This window comes from Podarcis cretensis (assembly GCF_951804945.1).
Source record: "Podarcis cretensis genome assembly, chromosome: 3".
Lineage (NCBI taxonomy): Eukaryota > Metazoa > Chordata > Lepidosauria > Squamata > Lacertidae > Podarcis > Podarcis cretensis.
In genome coordinates this window covers 110,323,047-110,343,690 of record NC_137172.1, presented here as the reverse complement: position 1 = coordinate 110,343,690, position 20,644 = coordinate 110,323,047, and the positions used below count along the sequence as shown (strand labels likewise).

General features: G+C 40.5%; 1 protein-coding gene across 5 annotated transcripts in view; it reads right to left on the bottom strand.

The window, feature by feature from the left end:
- Positions 1-20,644, bottom strand: part of TASP1 (taspase 1) — a 71,213-nt gene that overhangs the window by 22,828 nt on the left and 27,741 nt on the right. For all 5 annotated transcript variants that reach the window (XM_079969985.1, XM_079969984.1, XM_079969986.1 and 2 more), the window contains 6 exons: positions 17,032-17,152; positions 16,482-16,566; positions 14,582-14,661; positions 10,653-10,759; positions 6,190-6,309; positions 3,394-3,472 (listed from right to left, as the gene is read on the bottom strand). In XM_079969985.1, coding sequence (XP_079826111.1) covers positions 3,394-3,472; positions 6,190-6,309; positions 10,653-10,759; positions 14,582-14,661; positions 16,482-16,566; positions 17,032-17,152 — 592 coding nt within the window. The remainder of the gene's footprint in view (positions 1-3,393; positions 3,473-6,189; positions 6,310-10,652; positions 10,760-14,581; positions 14,662-16,481; positions 16,567-17,031; positions 17,153-20,644) is intronic.

Below are 20,644 nucleotides of genomic sequence, written 5' to 3'. Positions count from 1 at the left end.
CCTTCAGATAGGATGGCCATATGAAAAAGAGGACAGGGCTGCTGCATCTTTAATGGTTGTGTAGAAGAGGGAATTTCAGCAGGTGAATCATGTCATGCAGTTGCCATGCCTGTTTTCATCCAAACATCCTACCTCCAAGTAATATGGAAGATTTTGCTTGGATTTGATTTCTCTGCACTGCAAATGAGTAATTTTGCTGTGAGGTGTTTCTGTGCATTATGTGCAATGTCAATACCTGAAGGATTGTCTCACCCCTTATAAATCCAGTTGGTCACTGCACTCTGCAGGCAAGGGAGGGTCTTCTACAGATACCATATTATCAGGAAATCCATTTCACAGCATGTAAGAATCAGACATTTAATATCATGGCAACTACCCTTTGGAAATTCCTCCCTTTTCAATTTTAGACAAGGCACCGTTTGTTGTCTTTTCAGCACCTACTGAAGACCTTCCTCTGCTAGCAAGCCATTTAAGGTGAGACCTTTCTCAGTCCGGATCTGTACTTGAATTTTAATGATTTTACAGTCGTAAAAACCTTGTGGATCTCCTGCATAACGTGGAGTTTGGTTCTCATTTACTCATTATAATGAGTTGCATCCAAAGTTGGAGGAAGCATTTACAGGCACAGTGTACATTACAGTAGTCCTCAAAATGTATCTAACATCTTTTGCTTTGCCATTATTAAGCCAGGAAATCATTTATAGAGGGCACACCATTCAGTTCTGGCAGTGTTTCAGGTATTTTACAGTGAAACACTGAAAACATGCAAAGTTTAACTGTTAACAGTGTAACCCGCTTTATCAGTTTACATGACCATTTACTACCATATGTATTGTTTCTCGTTTAAGCTTGTCACAAAGCCCAGCACCTACACCATGCTCTACCCCTAAGCAGATTTCTGCACTTTAAAGTAACCACAACAAGAGCCTTAAAAAAACCTCAGCATAGGATAAAGTAAAACATTACTTATTATTCCAGCCCTGCACCTCAGAGTCATCTAGCAATGGAATAAAGATGGCATAGCAAAGAACTTCTGTAAAGCAAAAGGGTTTCAGAGCAGCATGTCACAGAAACTGTTTTCTGCTTCTTTTGATGGGCTTTCCTTTCAAGTCAGGAAATTAGAAGCAGGTGTGTCAGAGGGCACCCACATTCATACACCACACTGAAACACACACGTTTTCAATTTTCAAACATGAAAGCAACTCCTATTGAATGGAGGGAGAAATGAAAACCCAGGCCCTCTTTCTGCAAGCCATATGCAAAAGTCTATGAGGGAGAAAGTCAGGCAGCATGTTAATAGCTCGTGAGCTATTGTTAGATACTCTTGCCGCAATAGCAAAACAGCTCTGGAATCTAAACAAAAACAGAACTGCACAAAAAGACATTAAAATTGTTATCTGCTATGCAACACTATAAAAAAAATCAGCATTGAATACTACTTCAGAGGTGGCACTCATTAGTATATCAAAACTTGCTATGTAGTATTTTGAAAAGAGTTTCTCAGTGTAGCATTTTAAGTCACAATGATAAATAGGTAAAGGTAAAGGTAAAGGTACCCCTGCCCATACGGGCCAGTCTTGACAGACTCTGGGGTTGTGCGCCCATCTCACTTAAGAGGCCAGGGGCCAGCGCTGTCCGGAGACACTTCCGGGTCACGTGGCCAGCGTGACATCGCTGCTCTGGCGAGCCAGAGTCGCACACGGAAACGCCGTTTACCTTCCCACTGGTAAGCGGTCCCTATTTATCTACTTGCACCTGGAGGTGCTTTTGAACTGCTAGGTTGGCAGGCGCTGGGACCGAGCAGCGGGAGCGCACCCCGCCGCAGGGATTCGAACCGCCGACCTTTCGATCGGCAAGTCCTAGGCGCTGAGGCTTTAACCCACAGCACCACCTGCGTCCCACAATGATAAATAGAAAATAATAAATAAAACCACATATGTGTACATAGTATAGTATCTCCCTATTCTCCCTGCTGTTTTCAAGGAACAATTCTTGATAAAACTCTCTCCTTCTCTCTATGTATATACATATAATACTGTACATGCAAACCAATTTTGAAGAGATTTCAACATTGTTGAAAGATAATTTTTGGAATAATGCAATTAGGAACAAGCATGCTGCTTAAAAACTCTGGTAGGTAGGAAGAAACTCTGGTAGCATGATTTAGATAAATCAATTGTTATTTTACTTGATTGTCAGGAGCTAACAGAAGGGTTATACCGATTATTATGATTTATGCAACATAGAGCAGTAGGGGGAAAAGACAGGTCACTGTCTTGACAAGTTTAAACTCTACTATATTACAATAAGGAGTGAAGAAAAGGAAGCAAGAGAGAGGCAAGATATTTAGAGTATGAGATGGTGTTACTACAGTAATACTACAGTAGTGGAAAGAAGGCACAATTTGCATTCTACCCCTCCCCCCCAAAAAAAACCCTACTCCAACTACATTTTAAATGAAAATCTATGACTAGCCTTGTTCAGGATTCCTAATAATATAGACTGCAGTATCCCTCATATGCAAAGCAGATTGCTGCAACCTACAGGTCAGTTTCTCCTGCAAATTCCAAAGATCTCAGAAGCCCACTCTGCAGTAACTTGGAGCAGGGTTTTTAGTGTGGCTGCCCCTATTCTATGGAATAGAATTCCCATTGAGATATGACAAGCGCTCACTAGGCACCCCTTTCTTCGCATAAGCATTAATGCTTACATAAAGAATATAAATTCCATGTGGTTCCTTAAAACAAGTTACTTCTCAATAGCAGTTCAAGGAAGATAAAGCCAAAGTTAATTTTCCATCACAGCACCTCCAAATTTTGAAATGAGTTTATTGGCAACCATTGGTATGGTCAGTGCCTACCCCCTCTTTTTGTGTGTGTAAAATATGAGGTCCTGGTACTCATATCTCAAAAAGCCACCTTCAAACCATGGTTTAAAATTACAACTAAATCAAGGCTAACTAATTTGGGGCTCGGAAATAAGCAATATACAGAAAACGTAAGCTTCCAATCTCCTTCTCATGGCTGCACTGGAAAAGAAGCGAAGGGGGAGCACAAAAGTCCAAGGTTTGGTCATGCAATACTAAACCATCATTTAGTTTTGAATTGTTAAATGCACAGATAAATGTTTCATAACTATTTATTCTTTAATCTGGAGCAAACATGATTTTTGCTGCATTTTGCATGTATCTGTATATCAAAGTTAATCTGCACATTTATGGTTATGGTAACAGCATCATTTTCCCATTAATGTGAAACTGAATAAGTAAGATAATGGAAACAGTAGAATCTATTCCAGTACTTCATATAGGTTAATCCATAAGAATATACTTCAAATAACTGTCTATAGAAGGAAAATAAGTTCCGGTGAAATATTTGTAAGAACAGCAAATACCTGAGGTACTCACAGCTGTAGAGTAAGGGTTCTGAATTCCCAAGTTTTCAGCCCAGCACCCACATCCGTAAAGAGCTGCCTGACAGAAGAAGAAGGAGGGTTTACAAAATAGAGAGAACTATTTGCCCCTTTACACCAAGTAAAACTTTTGGGTAAAGAATCGTTTCCTTTGTTCATCTGCAAAAGGTGCCATATACCTCTATTTTGGTAAGAATTGTATAATCAGGTCTTTCATCCACGTGATTCAATTTGACGGCCCATTTTAGACATAATGATCTCAGTCTAATGCAAGCAAGTGGTGGATGATTTTATGTTAGGTCCATAGTATACAGATGAGAACCCATTACCAAGCTTACATGGTAACAGTGGTGAAGACAGTGTATAAACCATACTTCCCTCTCATCACTGCATCTTCAGCATGCTGCAACATGTTTGCTAAGTACTCTGCGTTCAACTTGACATGGATGCCACTAGTTTCGCACTTCAATCCAGGGAGGTATCCAGAACACTTAGCTGGCCCTTCCCTCCTCATGCAGCTAGCAGAGGGGAATTAATTAGCTGGATCCAGGCAGTGTTAGAAACTGAGATATGAAAGCTAGGAGCTAAATGGCACCTTAAACCTAGGTTATGGGCAAAACAACGGAATGTCTAGGCATGCTTTTTTATAACAAGAATACAAAGCTGAAAATGAATGAACTGCAGCTAAATTATTATGTTCATTTTTCACAAGATCTAGTCCTTCCCCTGCCTACCCCCCTAATATTCCTAAGAGGGCCTCTTCTCCAGTCTTCAGAGAGTAGCTGGAAGTGGGGAGGCAGAAAAAGGTCCTCTTTCCTTGCACTCTACAGTTTTTATCTGAAATCTTAGGCATAGTACTGCGCCCAGAGCTCAGAAACTGCTCACGTTAATGAAATTCCTTGTCACAAAATGCGCCTAGAACAATGGGAATTGCGAACACTGGATCTAGGGAGTGATAAATATCCTAGAGAGAAAGAGGGTATCCCTGGCACCCTGAAATAAGCAGTTAAGAGACCACTCCTAAAAGAGGTCTCTCCAAACCTTGAAAAATGTAATTATTATAGGGTGATCACAAACACCCTTTCTGAGCAAGATGCTTAAGCAGTTGGTTGCTGGACAGCTCCAGGAACTCTAAAAATGGTACTGATTATCTAGACCCATTTAAATGTGGTTTCAGGTGTCACACTCTGCAGTAAGTCAGATATGATTTTGCAAAATGAGAATCTGAAAATTTTGTGAATGCACTCAAGTATTTTTATGAAGGTTTCGACCTACTTTGTACTATTCCTATTTTAAAGGTAATGAATTATAAACTCTATGAATGAGAAAGGCAAATGATTTCGAACAAGAGTAGGCTCTGCAAGTGCCAAAGAGGGGAAGTAAGTTGTAGCTGCTAATGGCGCTCTCAAATAAATAGGACTTTGCCTTTAAGCAAAACAATCAGATCAAATGAAAAGAACATTCCTTGGACGATGAAATGGCATGTTCTAGGGTGCATGTGTCCATTTGCCTAGAGGCACTCTGATCAGGCAAAAAGTTTATGATCTGTAGTTACATATCAACAAAAAGTCTTCCAGTCCAAGATAATGTCTGCAATCAAGAAATCAGTCGAATGCCACATATCAAGAGACTAAGCAAAGTGTAAGAATTCTTGGCATATGGTCACTCCTGGGATAAAAGCCTGTGAAGTAGCTGAAGGAGCAGTGTGAAGTTTCCACCACCATCACCCAGCTGCCTTCACTTCTCTGTGCTCCTAGTCTGGACATGTAGTTAGATAAAGCAACAACCTATTGTGCGGAAGATTGGGAGCTGGGGAATACCATTACCTATAATGTGTTTAAGGTGGATTCGCTGCTTGCTTTTTTTTTTAATACACAAATTTGTACCGTTGATGCTGGTCCTTCTCTGCAAGTCCTGCTCCCTGCTTTGCTGGCCTATTTCCAGCTGGCCTGGGCAGGTGCCGCCCTGACTTACTCCAATTATAAAAGATGGTGCTGAAGGGGCCAGAGACCATCTTAACTGTGCATCCTGCAAGACCTGCTGTCAGGATACTTTCCAGAAGAGGAACTCTGGGTGTTATGGTCAAGAAAGCCCTGTCCCATGTAGCTACCAACCATACTTCAGACAGCAGTGGAATGTGGAACATCTCAATCAGCAAATCAGCAGTATTTCATGTACCCTAGACCCATACCCTCAGGACACGGGTGGTGCTGTGGTCTAAACCACTGAGCCTAGGGCTTGCCGATTGGAAGGTCAGTGGTTCAAATCCCCGGGTGAGCTCCCGTTGCTCGGTCCCTGCTCCTGCCAACCCAGCAGTTCGAAAGCACGTCAAAGTGCAAGTAGATAAATAGGTACCGCTCCGGCAGGAAGGTAAACGGCTTTTCCGTGCGCTGCTCTGGTTTCGCCAGAAGCAGCTTAGTCATGCTGGCCACATGACCCGGAAAAACTGTCTGCGGACAAACGTTGGCTCCCTTGGCCAGTAAAGCAAGGTGAGCGCCGCAACCCCAGAGTCATTCGCAACTGGACTTAACTGTCAGGGGTCCTTTACCTTTTTCTTTTTACTTAGACCCATACCCAAAATTATGACTCTGCTTATGATATCGAGCTTTTGGCTGATTCCCACTTACAATGATTTGTCACGTAAAACACAGCTTTCTCATAAACACTACTTTCCCCAAGTTGTAAAGAACGTCATCCAGCCAGTTCTCTCTTTCACAGAAAGTTGGGAACAATTAGGGTAAAATGCAACTCTAACATGTAAGCCCTACTAAGACCTACCTGACCAACTCGTCCAGGGTGCTTCAAGGCTAAGCCTCCACTGGACACTGCAGCAGCGACATTTCCTTCCTGGTCAACAACAACTGCTCCAACGGTATCCAGCGTTCCTGAGTCATTCTCCTATGTGACAGGGAAACAAAGACACTGAAAACATACAGACTTGACAGTATTTTGATGCCTCCATAGATGAACACCTGACTGGTTCACAATGCCAGCAACACAGCGTGGGACCATTTATATCTCTTCACTCAGCCTGGATCCAATCCATATCCATTCATTAAAATCATACGCCAAGGTAATTACTACATAGGTCTTCTATCCAAGGTATAGAAATATACAAGGGAGCAGACTTTTTCAGCAGTGGCACCAGAGTTAGGGAATAGCTGCCTTTACACCCCTACCCAATCGTCAAGGTCTTTGGGGGAGTCACTCCTAGTGGCAACCCATGGCTTAGATGCAGACATTCAGCCTCTTACCTACCACACTTCCAGTACCTACTGAACACTTCTTTTTTTATTTCAGCAAGCATGTTAATCATAGAATCATAAAAACAAAGAATCACAGAGCTGTAGGGTTGAAAGAATCATCTAGTCCAACACTCTAGAATGCAGGAGTTTCAACCAAAACATTCATGATAGATGGACTGTCACAAAGTTCTTCCTGATATTTAGTCAGCATTTCTTTTTTACCTCTATTGTATTTGTGGAGTTTGATGTATATGTCTTAGAGACAACTAATTAAGAAGTACCATATTTTTTGCTCTATAAGACTCACTTTTTCCCTCCTAAAAAGTAAGGGGAAATGTGTGTGCGTCTTATGGAGCAAATGCAGGCTGCGCAGCTATCACAGAAGCCAGAACAGCAAGAGGGATTGCTGCTTTCACTGCGCAGCAATCCCTCTTGCTGTTCTGGCTTCTGAGATTCAGAATATATATTTTTTTGTTTTCCTCCTCCAAAAACTAGGTGTGTCTTGTGGTCTGGTCTGGTCTTATGGAGCAAAAAATACAGTATATAAATTGTTGAAATAAACAAATAAAATAAGGAGGTTCACCTGGGGCTATCATTGCTATTATTTTTCTTTACCTGGGCATTAACAGATTTTACTAATTTAAAATGAGAAAAATCTGACATTTTATTGTTCTTTTATATTTATTTTGTGCTGTATACTGGCACCATATCTTAAATATGAATGGTAGTGTAAAATGTGTAAAAAATAAAGCAAATATCAAATAGCTGTTGCCTGTACTCAGTGGCTAAAGGAAACTTATCCATTAAAGTTATTTCCTTTTACTTGTCAACCAGATTTTCCCACTGAAAGACAATGCCAAGTTCCCCATTCAAATTAATGCACAGAGAAGAGCAAGGTATACCTCCCGCACTGCTGAATAATGTTAGAGGTGGAAAGTCTGTGGTTCTCCAGATGTTGTCTGGCTACAGCTGTCATCAGCCCCAGCCAGCATGGTCAATGGTCAAGGATGATGAGAGTCCAGCAACCTCTTGAGGACCAAAGGCCCCTCATCCTTGTGTTAAAGAGTCAAGCAGGCAATTGCCTGGACTTGGTAGGCTTTAAGTTCAGTAGAACAAAAATACTCCAAAAGGGCTCACCACAGTTCTTCCTTTGATCTGAATGACATTAACGCCAAGTGAGAATAAAAAACAGTAAAACTAAGCTGTTCTATTTTGCCAGAGGGAGGCTCAAACTGGTTTTTAAAAGTTAGAAGGTTTATTACGAAAACATTTGAGAACCATTAACTGAGATTAAAGCTCTTGTAGCTTGTGGGCATAATCACATTCCATTCAAAAGAATACACCCATTGCCAATTAATTAACCCTAATCACCCACAAGCTCTGTCTTCACAATCAATAGCAAAAAGTTAGGATCACACACTCGCTCACCTACATTGCACTGAAAGCATGGAGAGAGGAGGTTTCTCCATTTAGAATTCTTTAATCACACAGACTTGGATGATTTTCAGAATGTGCCCAAAGAAGTAATTGCTCTAAACGTTATTCAGCCTCCCTATTAAAGTTAATGAGGCTAATGGAGGAGTCTTTAGATCAACTCTACAGATGGCTAAACAGAGCAAAAGACACACTCTTGAACATCAAACTTATCTCTCCCACACAAAGGAAGTAAAAATAATAATAATGGGTTAGATAATACGGTGCCTAGTACGAGTGGAAAGGGGCCTGGATTTCAGTGGCAACTCCATTTGCCCATGCCTGCACTGGCCCCAATGTTTGCCCCAACTCTCAGGAGCTGCTTTGGGGGGGGGGGGGCAAAGAGAGAAGGACTAAGAAAGTCCTATTATACAAACAGAATTTTGTTAACAGTTGTTAAGATGTAAGATAATATAACGTTTCTATTTTAATATTACAAAGATAGGAAATGCAACACAACTTTATAATTTTATTATTAAATGATTGATTTTGTATACCACCCTTCTTCACCTGAAGATCCTTGGGGACTTAACAACAGAAAATCAAGCTACAGTAATCAAGCAATACAATCTTACCTTCACCCTTAAAAGTCAAATAAAAGAGGCAGGTTTAAAAGGCAAACTACCATGCTCCCCCCCATCAGCTATTTCACATGCATTCTCATTCTTGTCATGTGAACAAAGCATACAAAATACTGTGGCTTGAATTCTGAGTTCTCATGAGCTGAATACCACTCATGGGACACTTCCAGTGAAGTAAGGGGGGGCCCGGAGACTTTCACTGATTTGTCATTCACTCTGCAGCCCACCCCACCCCCTGGAAACCTGCTCTGGAGGGGAGGGGGACCCAACAGAACAGGAAAGAAGGTGGCATACTTGACTACAAAGAGAAATATTCTTTCCTTCCCCAACTGGCAGCCTCTACCGGATTACAGTCATTCCATTTGCAGAAGAGTAACTATGGATCAAATCCTGCATCGGTGTCATAAGACTGAGGGAGAGGAAGGGGGAATTCCATTGGTTAAAGAAATCCCAAATATTTAAGAAGACAATGTAAGTTTAACACAATAATTAAACAATTCATTTTAAAAAAATGAACTGTTCAATCTGTTAACAAAAGACATTTGGAATCCAGTTACTTATTTATTCAATTATCTTAATCACAGCTTGCGTTAGAGTACGTACACTACTATGGAGTTCACAAGGCAATTTTAAAACCTGGCTTCAATTTCCAAATTATAACTGGAACATAATTATCTCACTATGTAAAAATGAATTTATGTACACTCAAAATTACTAAGCACTAAAGAAGCTATGGTACAATGCAACAGAAGTTATTTCATGCTCTGCTAGAAACTGGTCCCATCTGCATGTAATGGTAAGCCAAGACTCACCCAGAAAATTTCAAGTGGTCAGTGGGGACAGGGACACGGGTTTGGAACTGCTGGCTTAAAGTATTGTCAAAAGACCCTCCAAATCTCAAATAGCAGGTTGATAAGTCCATGTACTGGCATATGTAAGCATTGACTTGACCTTTAATATATAAATTGTACTGAAATCCCTCTTTCCTTAGTTTTATGTTTTTAAGGTTCCTAGTCTTTTTGGATATAAAACGTAAGCAATACTCCAAAGACATGAATTTTTACATATGCTACTGTAACTTGAATAGTTTTTTGTTTTGTTTGCTTTTGTTTCTCCAGAACAGAGCAAGAAGTTCTACAGTACACCTCATTTTTCCTTTTTAATTACTGACAGCAAAACTGTATTTAAAATATAGTTGGCAGCAGGTAAAAACTACAGTGCTGAAATGACCACTTAGTAAAGAAAAAGACCCAGCTATGATTTTTCTATAGAGGACCATTCTGGGCCAGGTCAATGCTGGGTAAATGTCCAGACATGTTTACCTACCTGGTATTACATATTTCATCCCCTTCCAGATCCACAGAAAATGCTTTAAAGTGAGAAATGTTCACCAAAATCTTAAACTGGGGAAATTTTTCAACAGATATTTATCTTTTCATGTTTGCATTTGTCATGCACATTCTGAAAAAGTGAAAATGAATAGTAAAATATATAAACAAATCATAATGGTAAGGCACACTTATTTGTTCTGCAAACAATAGTAGATTCCTTTGACAGTTCTGTTTTCATATTCCCCTAAGACGAGGGGGGGAAATTACTTATGACATATTGGCTATGAGTACAAGTGGTTTATCCTTTGTACACAGGTTATGTTCACACAGAGATATACCATAAAGCTGCTCCCAAAGGCCATGGAACTCTCCAGAGCAGCCTTCAATCCTTCAATGAGCCAGAAGGGGAAATTGCTGGAAGGACAAATCAACACAAGCAAGCATGCCTGCATGCATACACACCTCTGTTTCCATTAAAATATAATGATAAATAATACTGCAACATCGTGTTGACTATCAATTCACAATAGCAACAAGAGCTCCCAGAAACTTCATTCCTTGACACTGTAGTGATTTAAGGGTGACCAATAGCTTTCTAAACAGATACCAACCTTTTCACTTGATTGTCTTCTTTTCTTCAACTGAAAAAGATCGGTTTCCACCTTTTCCGCCAATTCCAGTTTCCTCTTGTTCCTCTTAAAAGCTGCTAAACTAAGTCCTATAAAATATTTAATGGCATTTTAATTACTTACGAATTAAACCAAGGACACCTTCTTTAAACACTACACTTTGGTACTGGCAACAATAGCCCCTACTCAGATCTATGTACAGATTATATTTCATCCTGTCCACTGAATAAGCATGGATTTATGAATATCAAAAACACAAATTACTCAAAACTTGGCCTAGCTGGCATGTCGCACTAAACCACAGTTTATTTAAAACTAAGGTTTAAAGCAAATGAGCAGCGTGCACATTGCTCTGAAATCCCTGCTTTGCTCTTCCCTCTGCTAATCATTTGCTGCAACAGGGAAACCTAGAGACTGGCTTCATGTTATCTGCAAAAACCAGTGTTTTTAGTTTGCTTCTTGGCTTCTCAATCATGGTTTGTCTAGGGAAAACAAATCACAAGTGCTGGTTCCCACATAACCCTAAGCCAGTCCAATTCCTCCCCAGTGTGAAGAAAGGTTAGCAGGGGGAGCAGTGAAACAGGAGCTGTGGAACAGCATGAACTAGCGTGCTGTTCACATTAAAGCACAGTGCAAAATGTGTAAACAAGGTCATTGATGAAATGCAGATAAAAGCATTCACTAATTTTATTCTCAAAGAGCCCAAGCTTGCTATCTGCCATGCTGCTGGCTTCCTGCATAAGGCCAGAGTAGCTAGGTGTCGAGTACCTCAGCTTGTCTACTGGGTTCAACCTCACTATAAACTTACCCAAAGTAAACCACTTCCTCTATTGGAGGTATTGAGCAGCATGGCTCTCCTTAAAATGTAATCAACTTGAAAATTTGTGTTGAACATAATTGTTCTTTATTTCTCTACCTTATAAATAAAAATGCAATACAGGCAACTCCCCGTTTGCACAGGTGCTGCATTCCGGGTCATTTCGTGCTTGCGTGAATTTGGAAACCCATTGAAAAAACCTGCAAGCACCCCATTCTACTCTCACTCTGACCCACACCCGTTCTGCACTTTTAGTGACATTTCAGTGAAATTTTTATGATACTTCCGGGTCACTTCCAGGGGCAGCACTGTGAGCATGTGCATGACCGTGCGCATATCGTTTCCGCCTAAAACGGGAGTTGCCTGTATAAAAAGAATGTTAGCCAATATAGAGGGCAAGGGTCTGCAAAACTGCTCTGCTTTGCACAGAGGATTCACAGAGAAAAATCTCAAGAGGATTCAAGCAGTCACTCCTACATTTATGTATCTAGCTTACTTATTTCATTTCTTTATCCCCACCTTTATTTCATAATGGAACTCACAGAAACATACAGGTCTCCCATCAAGATACTGACCAGGCCCCTGCCTTGCTAGCTTCATCATGTGCCTTCAGAACATGCACTGGGATCATGGCTGTGGCCTTGCATTAAAAGGAAAGGTTGCCACCTTTCAAACTCTTCTAATCATCTTCATTGGTTGGGTAGCCAAAATAGTGCCCTCCAGGTGCTATAGGATTACAACTCGCATCATCCCTGACCATTGGGATTGATGGGAGGTAGTCAACAGCGGGAGGGTACTGCATTGGCCATCTATGGCATTTTGACCTTTTATCTCAACACAAACTCAACTTTATTCTAACAAAAGTGGGGGTCAGCAATCATGGTTACACTGTCTAAAGATGATTAAAAGACTCTTAGACGGAATTGCCCCTCGCAGGGAATTTAAACATTATGTAAATGAATACACACTTGTTTATTTTAAATTATTTTTTACCCTGCCTTCCTTGTAGATAATCAAAGCAACTTACAGCCTATCAACATTTGCAACAGCATTAATAAAACGTACATGCATGAAACAGTGAAAACTTCAAAGGATGCTGAGGATATTTCTCCCCATGAGCAATGGGCTGTCACTCCATCTTCAAAGGAATGCTTTTCTTGATAATAGACCTGTTTGAAGTTAGGTGTTGACTGGCTGCTTTGTGGACACACACTGCTTGTGATGACATCTGCCAAGATCGGGAGGGCAATCCTTTTGCTCTCTACGATGGACAGGGTGCCTATCAATTCTCTGTTAGTATGTCACCCTAATCTATGGCACTTAATGTTTATGTGAAAGAAACATTATAAGACTGAACACTCTTTTTGTGTTTCCTTTGATAAGCTTGAAACTGTTAGCTCCTCTAAAGAAATCTCTTTGGTTCAATTGTTCTTTGTCTCCAAATGGTTCAGATCTGTCAGATTCATCACTTGATAGCTGGTATCTGCTGCAGATCATGTAACACAGGACACAAGTAGAATGTGGAAAAGCTTACCTACATACGGTAAGGAAAGTGCATGTACACTCATGTGAGCTGTATCCTGACCTTTGTCAGGAATCAGCTACCTGTCTGGATACCTGTGGAGGGAGAATGGCAACTACTAGCAGCAGGCCCTGAAGTGTAAGCTGGCTGGCCTGTGTGTCAATCACAGATATTATAAATTCTTCCCATGAGTGGTCTGAAGAAATAAAGCACAGGGAGTCACAGAGTATATCTGTGCATTTAAAACAGTTATATTTGTTTTAAATAATCCAAATATTTTTTCTGAACCAGATGAGCAAAATTTATTGATGCACAATGATGGTCACTGGTTTGTTCCAATTACTTATTTTATATCTAAAAATCACTTTGCTTCTGCTTGTTTGAACTTAAAAAAAAAAGACTTATCTTCAATTAATGTATCAATGGAAACTAACCCACACTTTTTGTTAAGAGGAAGATTTTTTGGCCACCTGTTGGAGACATAATCTTTATGCAAGTTTGGTGAAATTACCCTCTCAAATTCCAATTGGTCAAAAATTTATTATTAAGTCAATCTCCCACCCTCAGCCATGTACAGTGGTACCTCGGGTTAAGTACTTAATTCATTCTGGAGGTCTGTTCTTAACCTGAAATTGTTCTTAACCTGAAGCACCACTTTAGCTAATGGGGCCTCCTGCTACCGCTGCACGATTTCTGTATTTATCCTGAAGCAAAGTTCTTAACCCAAGGTATTATTTCTGGGTTAGTGGAGTCTGTAACCTGAAGCGTATGTAACCCGAGGTACCACTGTATTCAGTTTAATTATACTCTAAATTTTCAGAAACGTTATTCAGATTCATTCTATTTGCAGTGAACTGAAATTAAGCAGGATAGGCTTCACTAGATATCCAACAATTTCACAGGCCATGAGCAATCACCATGTCTATTTCACCACCAGCATTAAAGCAACAATATTGTCTGGAATCACCAAAACAAATTTAGAAACATGCTATAAGCTCTAGAAATAGTTTTAAGTGCAATCACAGCAGCAACAAAAGAATATGTTCCTAATCCTCAGAAAAGCAATCTGACTCTGGCCAATCATACAGCACCCTCTAGCAGTCATTTAATGGAGTGTACCGAAAATGCACTGAAGTGGCTGAAGTGGTACTGCAGCTTCCCTTCTAAAGCTGGCTGGGGGTAAAATGATCGGCAAAAGAAAGATTACAAAGCACAATTACTAGAGAGTCAGCGAGAGTAAGCTTGTTTAGGTCAGCAGCTTATAAACTGCGTAACCAAGGAGAGGCAGAGATGAAAATAATTAAGAGTAAGTATCTGAAAGTGAGACTGACAGTATACTGTAGTTGCTGAAGCTTTTCAAATGCTACACCACCAGTTACACTATTTAAAACCTCCTTAGCTCCAGAGATGATATTTTGGCTGTTATGCAGATAAAAATCCAGTGCGACTACGATTCTTTAATTTGAACAGTATCCAAGTGTTTAGCGGCCTAGATCCCACTGATTTGATTGTTTTCTTGATTGTGTGCCTTAACTTTCTCAGAAGAAGAATTCCTAGGAACAGTTTACTCACTTGTTGCCATGACACCTGGAGGGCAGGCAGGTATCCCGTGATCCACTGCCCATCTGAAAGCTCCTTCGCCAACTAAAAAACTAGCAATGAGGAAAACAAAAGGGGTGGGGAAGACAAACTTTGACTAGGGATGTACTTCAGGTAAGGTTAGCTGCAGCTTAATTACAAGGTTTCTGTTTATCATGTCAGGAAACTTCACAAACGTAATTCAATTTACAGGTTCAAATTAAGTGAATAACCCCATATATGATTACTCAGAACTCTGCCCCTCTAACCTAATTGAGGCTTACTCTCTAATAATACAGCCTTCCCCAGGCTGGTGTTTTCCTGCTGATGCCAAACCCTCATCACCAGCACCTAGCCAGCATAGCCAGGGGTCAAGAATGATGGGAGTTAATAGTCCAACAACATCTGGAGAAAACCAGGCTGGGGAAAGCTAGTCTAATGTTTTGGGTTACAGCCTAATCCACCTCTTCAAGTTAAGAGGCGCTGGTCTTTAGCCTTTATTTCTGGAACGTTTAAAACGAGGTGGAAACTAGGAATTAACAGTAAAAAATTGAACACAGAATTATTATGAGAACTTCTGTTGTTACAACAGGCATAACACAGTCCTAAGTAATGAAACAATGAGAAGTTCCACACACCCCCATACACACACATTCAGATCAGTTGCTCACTATAAGTTACTGAACTTCTTATTTTTGTAAAATGAAACAGCAACAGTTGTCCTCCTGTTTGTTGTTGACTGCACAAGGCTCCAAAGATGGGTGTTGTGATTCTTGTTCGCATGACTAGCAACAACGAATAGGTAGCCAAGTAGTTAGGCCAGCTACTATTGCAACTTGGTTAATCATTGGTTATTAACACAGCACACAAAAATGTATACTGTTTATCTTAAAACCTGCCACATACCAATTACCCTGGAAAAGCCCAGATTTTTGTATTCTGAGAAAAAGTAAAAACCATTTCATAATACCCCCTGCATCATTTTGCCACACGGTTGTTGCCTCCTCAAGAGAGAAAAACCCAACTATTTCAAGCCCTTTGTGAAGAGGAGTATGACTGAACATGATCCCTGTAGAAAACAGCATTGGGATATGACATTGTTTTATCCCTAAGGGTCAGGGGCTTGAAGCACTTTAGGCTCTATACTCTATCATGTCCTGTCTGCTAAGCTGAAGAGACCTTCCCCTTTGTCAACATTCTATATAGACTGTTGAAAAACTTATTTCAACCTGATTTCTCTGGCAAGATTTTTCACCTATTTTTACATTTATAGGTGTATGATATAGCATGCAAGCTAACCAGCTTGAACAGGATATTCAGACCATAGTTTGGCTATTATTATTAAAAATTATAATAACTTTCTTATTCTTCCACACTTGAAAATTATTACAATTGTAGCGAATGTGACTAATTATAGTTCACCTTCAAATCTATACAAAAATTAAATCAATGTGAAACCATTTTCTCCTCAACAAAAATGAGAGCATATGCTGAAAGTTTAAAACTCTGGAAGCAAAAGGAGAGCACAAATGTAACATTTCACAACAACAAGCTATGTTTAGCTTTGAGGTCTGATTTATTGGATTTTTAATATTTTGAACCCGAAACATCAGAAATAAAAGCTTAGCAGTGTAAATATCTGCATAAACAACCACAGAGGAAGACGTTCAGACTTAGAACAGAATATTAAAGATAAAAGGCAAAGTTATGCTATTTACAGCTGCAATAAGCATGCAAGATGTTCCAAGATCAACAACAAAGCCAGTCCTCATCTTAAAAGCACGCTATTACTGATGCACACTAAAAAGCATCAGCCTTCGTTTAATAAGAATAACCTTCAAATATTGTATGCATTACTGCCCCAAATAAGAAACAAACAGAACAAAGTAATTACCAAGGTGGAATTCTGCCAGCAGACAGCTTTCCTTTCTGCCCTTCACACAACAATCTATTTGCCACGGAAACAGGATTTTTGATTCCTAGGAACAGAAAGAAAAGTCATTTAAGGAAATGGTCATGCAGTACTCCAGATAGTTTTAATTACCTTGGATTTAAACCAATTAACAAGTTATTCAGGGGGGGAAAGTTCATTTATTCCTTGGCTTTGCAATTAACATCTCAAAAATAAGCCTTGTTTTAGCACCCTAAACCCCAGAGATGTCAAATTAAAAACAGAACAGAGACTGGATAGATGAAGGCAAAAACCTTAAACTAATAACACAGAAAGGGTGAAAACAAAACATGGCTAATAGCCATCAAACAATTATTTTGCACAATGCCTAAAAAGATACAGTGTTTGCTCTTCGTCACATGCAATCCTATCCATGTAATAGGATCTGAAGTAACTTCATGCACCATGTTTATAGTGTATTAGGACTCCAACTACATACTCAAATATCTTTTTGAATCTAAACATTCCGTCTTCTAGAGCTTGCTCAACATACCACTGAGAGCGCCAACTGCTCCAAAATTGAGTGATTTTCCATCCATGATACTGGCATCACATTCTATTTCACCCAAAAGGTTTAGGTTAGACCCCATTCCTGCATTAGTAAAGGGTGAATCCTGTAAAGAAATGTAAAGAAAGAATGCATGAAGGCAAACTATCCATAATTATGCATATTATCAAAGGAGTTAAATGATGAGTACTGGGGCCAACTGGCCTCCCAGCCCATGCTGTTCATCTCATCAGCTGAAACTCAAGTTTCCTTACAGGAGAGAAGCCAATGAAGGGTGCAGAGTGAAGAGGAAGATGAAAAGGAATGGCAGGTGGAGAAAAAAGCAACTCTGCTTTCTGCCTTAAAGAGGGCTAGGATGGGAAGTATTTGAGACACTTTCTGCAACAACTGAATTATGAGACCAGAGAAACAATTTCAATGGATTCCAAACATGAAAACTGGCAGAGCACACGAAGAGTGTGAACTGAGGGGGGAGGGGGGGAGAGACCCTGGTAACAAATGCTAAAATTGCATCATTATTTTAGTGCCAGACTTCATTCAATATACTGGATATAGCTCTAACACATAAACATGCATCCCTGCATTATCCACCAGAGATTTCGTCTCTCTCTCCGGGCAACAGTATGCCAAATATAACCTAAATAAATATGGGAAACAAAATGTGTCTGTACCTGTGCCTGCAGAGAAAGACAAAGATAAACATGTATAGGCAACTCCGTTAACATGCACTGTGACCCAGAATGCAACCCCCGTGCAAACGGGGAGTTGCCTGTGTACCGTTTACCATAGACAAAAAGAATTCGATTGCTCAAGCTAAAAATGAAGATAAAGACAACTGCTTCTCAGTATAGCAAGAATAAGTCTTGTTCAGGCAGTTTCATTTAGACTTTTATGAATAAACTTAAGCTTTACATATATGCATGGAAAGTAATAGGGAACCTCATGCACCGTGCAAATATGTGCTCAAAGCTGCATGACATGTGAAGCATGTTAGAAAAGAGGCTCCAAAGTAAACTGTCTATATATAGTTGTGCAACCAGAAAACCAAGGATGTGGCCAGAAATTAGCCAAATCTGTGCATACTTGTCCAGGATCCTAACTGCTGCATTTGTAGTGGGGGCTTCTCAGCCACTACTTTTCCAGTAGGAGGAGGTAGTTGGGGGTTAATAAAGCTGCCACAAGGAAATTTGCAATTATGGACATTTTGCATCATGGTGAAGAGATATGGCCACCAGATATGAATTGCCTAGAAGAATTTGAAGAATAAGGGTCAGTAAGGTACACAGCTGAACGCAGGGCTGTGTGAAACATTTGGGGACTTGCAAGCTGGATGATAAAGTTATGCGCTTAATACCCCTAAAATAAAGGATAAAGTGGTTTCTCCCAACTCCGCAAATTTGCCACCCTATTATTTTCTTTCTTAACTAGCCATTTTATTATCACATTTAAACATCTCATAAAGGCGGTGTGGCTTAAGAAACAAGTCTGTCAAACTACTCATATGGAAGAAATTCTCATTTCCCCAAAACTACAAAGTAAGTAACATCTTTGAAGTGTGGAAATAAAGAGTATTTGTCATCATAACCCTTATGTAGGCCAACAGGAATCAGATAATCCACAGCTATGATTAAAGTACTTTGGGTTAGATCCAGAGCAAGTTAGTCGAACTCTGTCCCTATTGAAATCAGTTGGACTTCTCTTAGCCATGCCTAACTTTTCACAGTGGAACCTTATTGCAACAAACTTACTGGTATCCCTTTTACTGTACTAGAAAATAAACCATATAACACAGAACAGTTAGAGGATGTTAATTATTCCAGCTACAAACATTCAGTTCCATAAAAGACCAAACAAAGCCTTGAAAACAATGCCATTTTTAAAATGAGGCCATTAATCTGCCCAAGTTGAACTGTCATTTCTCCTCCTCCTTCCATCCCAGCCTCCAAATTAGGGAGTAACATTTAAGGACACAACTGATTTCATTTCTTAAAAAACACACACCACACAACAACTTTGCATTCCCTAAGCAGTATTCAAAACACACACAATCCTCCCAAACAGAATGATCATGGGTTTGTTCTGGTGAATAAGCAAGATCAATCCATCACAATGAGAGAATAAAGATTAAAAAACATTAAAACCGACTGTACAGCCATCTATTCCAGCAACAAAATCATCAAGTTTGCTGATGACACTACGGTGGTGGGGCACCACCACCTCCTGTGGCTTAGTGCTCTCCCTTTGTTTTTCAGCGTTTTGTTTTTGTTTATTTTTACTTGTTCTGAGTATGTCTGGCCGGGCAAGAAAGATTTACAGCAGGCAGGAACTTCTGAAGGTCGGGTTACAGTGTGAACAAGCTGTAAGAGCTGATTATTTTCGCCCAGATACCGTTCCTGTGGGAGTAGCCAGGCCACCGGGCTCTCCATGGATTACTATGCCTCCAGGGAGGAGGCGAAGGCGGCGTAGAGACAGGAGGCAAAGGAGGGGTTGTCGGGCCGGCGTCCTGGTAAGATTGCAGAGGAGTCCATCTAAACCACCACTCCCTAGCATATTTCTTGCTAATGTGAGATCTCTTGCCAACAAAATGGATGAATTGAGGCTGCAGGCAGCAAAGAACAGCCTTGTAAAAGATTGCTGCGTTTTATTTGTCATTGAAACATGGCTTCAACCGTCCATACCAGACATAGCTATTCAGTTGGAAGGCTGTGCGGTACATCGTCATGACCGAAGCATGGACTTCGGAAAAACCAAAGGAGGGGGGCTGTGTGTATATGTGAACAAGTGCTGGTCTAAAAATTCTAAGACTGTGGGCAGTCACTGTTCACCAGATTTGGAATTTGTAGCTGTTAAATGTAGACCAGCCTATCTCCCTAGGGAGTTCACAGCTGTTATACTAACTGGTGTGTACGTGCCACCAGATGCTAATGCCAACTTGGCTTTGGGATGCCTGCAGAGCCTTATCAGCAGCCAGCAAGACAAGTATCCTGAAGCTGTGCACATCATTGCGGGAGACTTCAACCATGTTGAACTTAAAACAGTGCTCCCAACGCTCTATCAGCATGTGAAATGTCCCACAAGAGGGGACAAGACACTGGATAAAGTTTATTCGAATGTAAATCACGGCTATAGGGCTTTACAGTTGCCACATTTGGGCCAGTCCGACCATATGTCTCTGTTCCTGGTACCAGCATATATCCCACTCAGGAAACGGGCTCCCACAATATCAAGGACTGTTAAAATCTGGCCTGAAGGTGCTATTCACCAGCTGCAGGACTGTTTTGAGAGAACCAATTGGGATATTTTCGATCGTTCAGACCTGGAGGAGCACACGGCGGCAGTTCTGTGCTATATCAATCACTGCACAGACACTGTCACAGTAAATAAATCCATCCGGTTTTACCCCAATCAGAAACCCTGGATGAATAGAGAGGTCCAATGCCTGTTGCGGGAAAGAAACAGGGCTTTCAGGTCGGGCGAGGTGCAGCTTTACAGTGTGGCAAGAGCAAACTTGAAGAGGGGTATTCGACGGGCGAAACTGGATTATAGACAGAGGATTGAGGATAATTTAGGGAGCAACAACACAAGACAGATGTGGCAG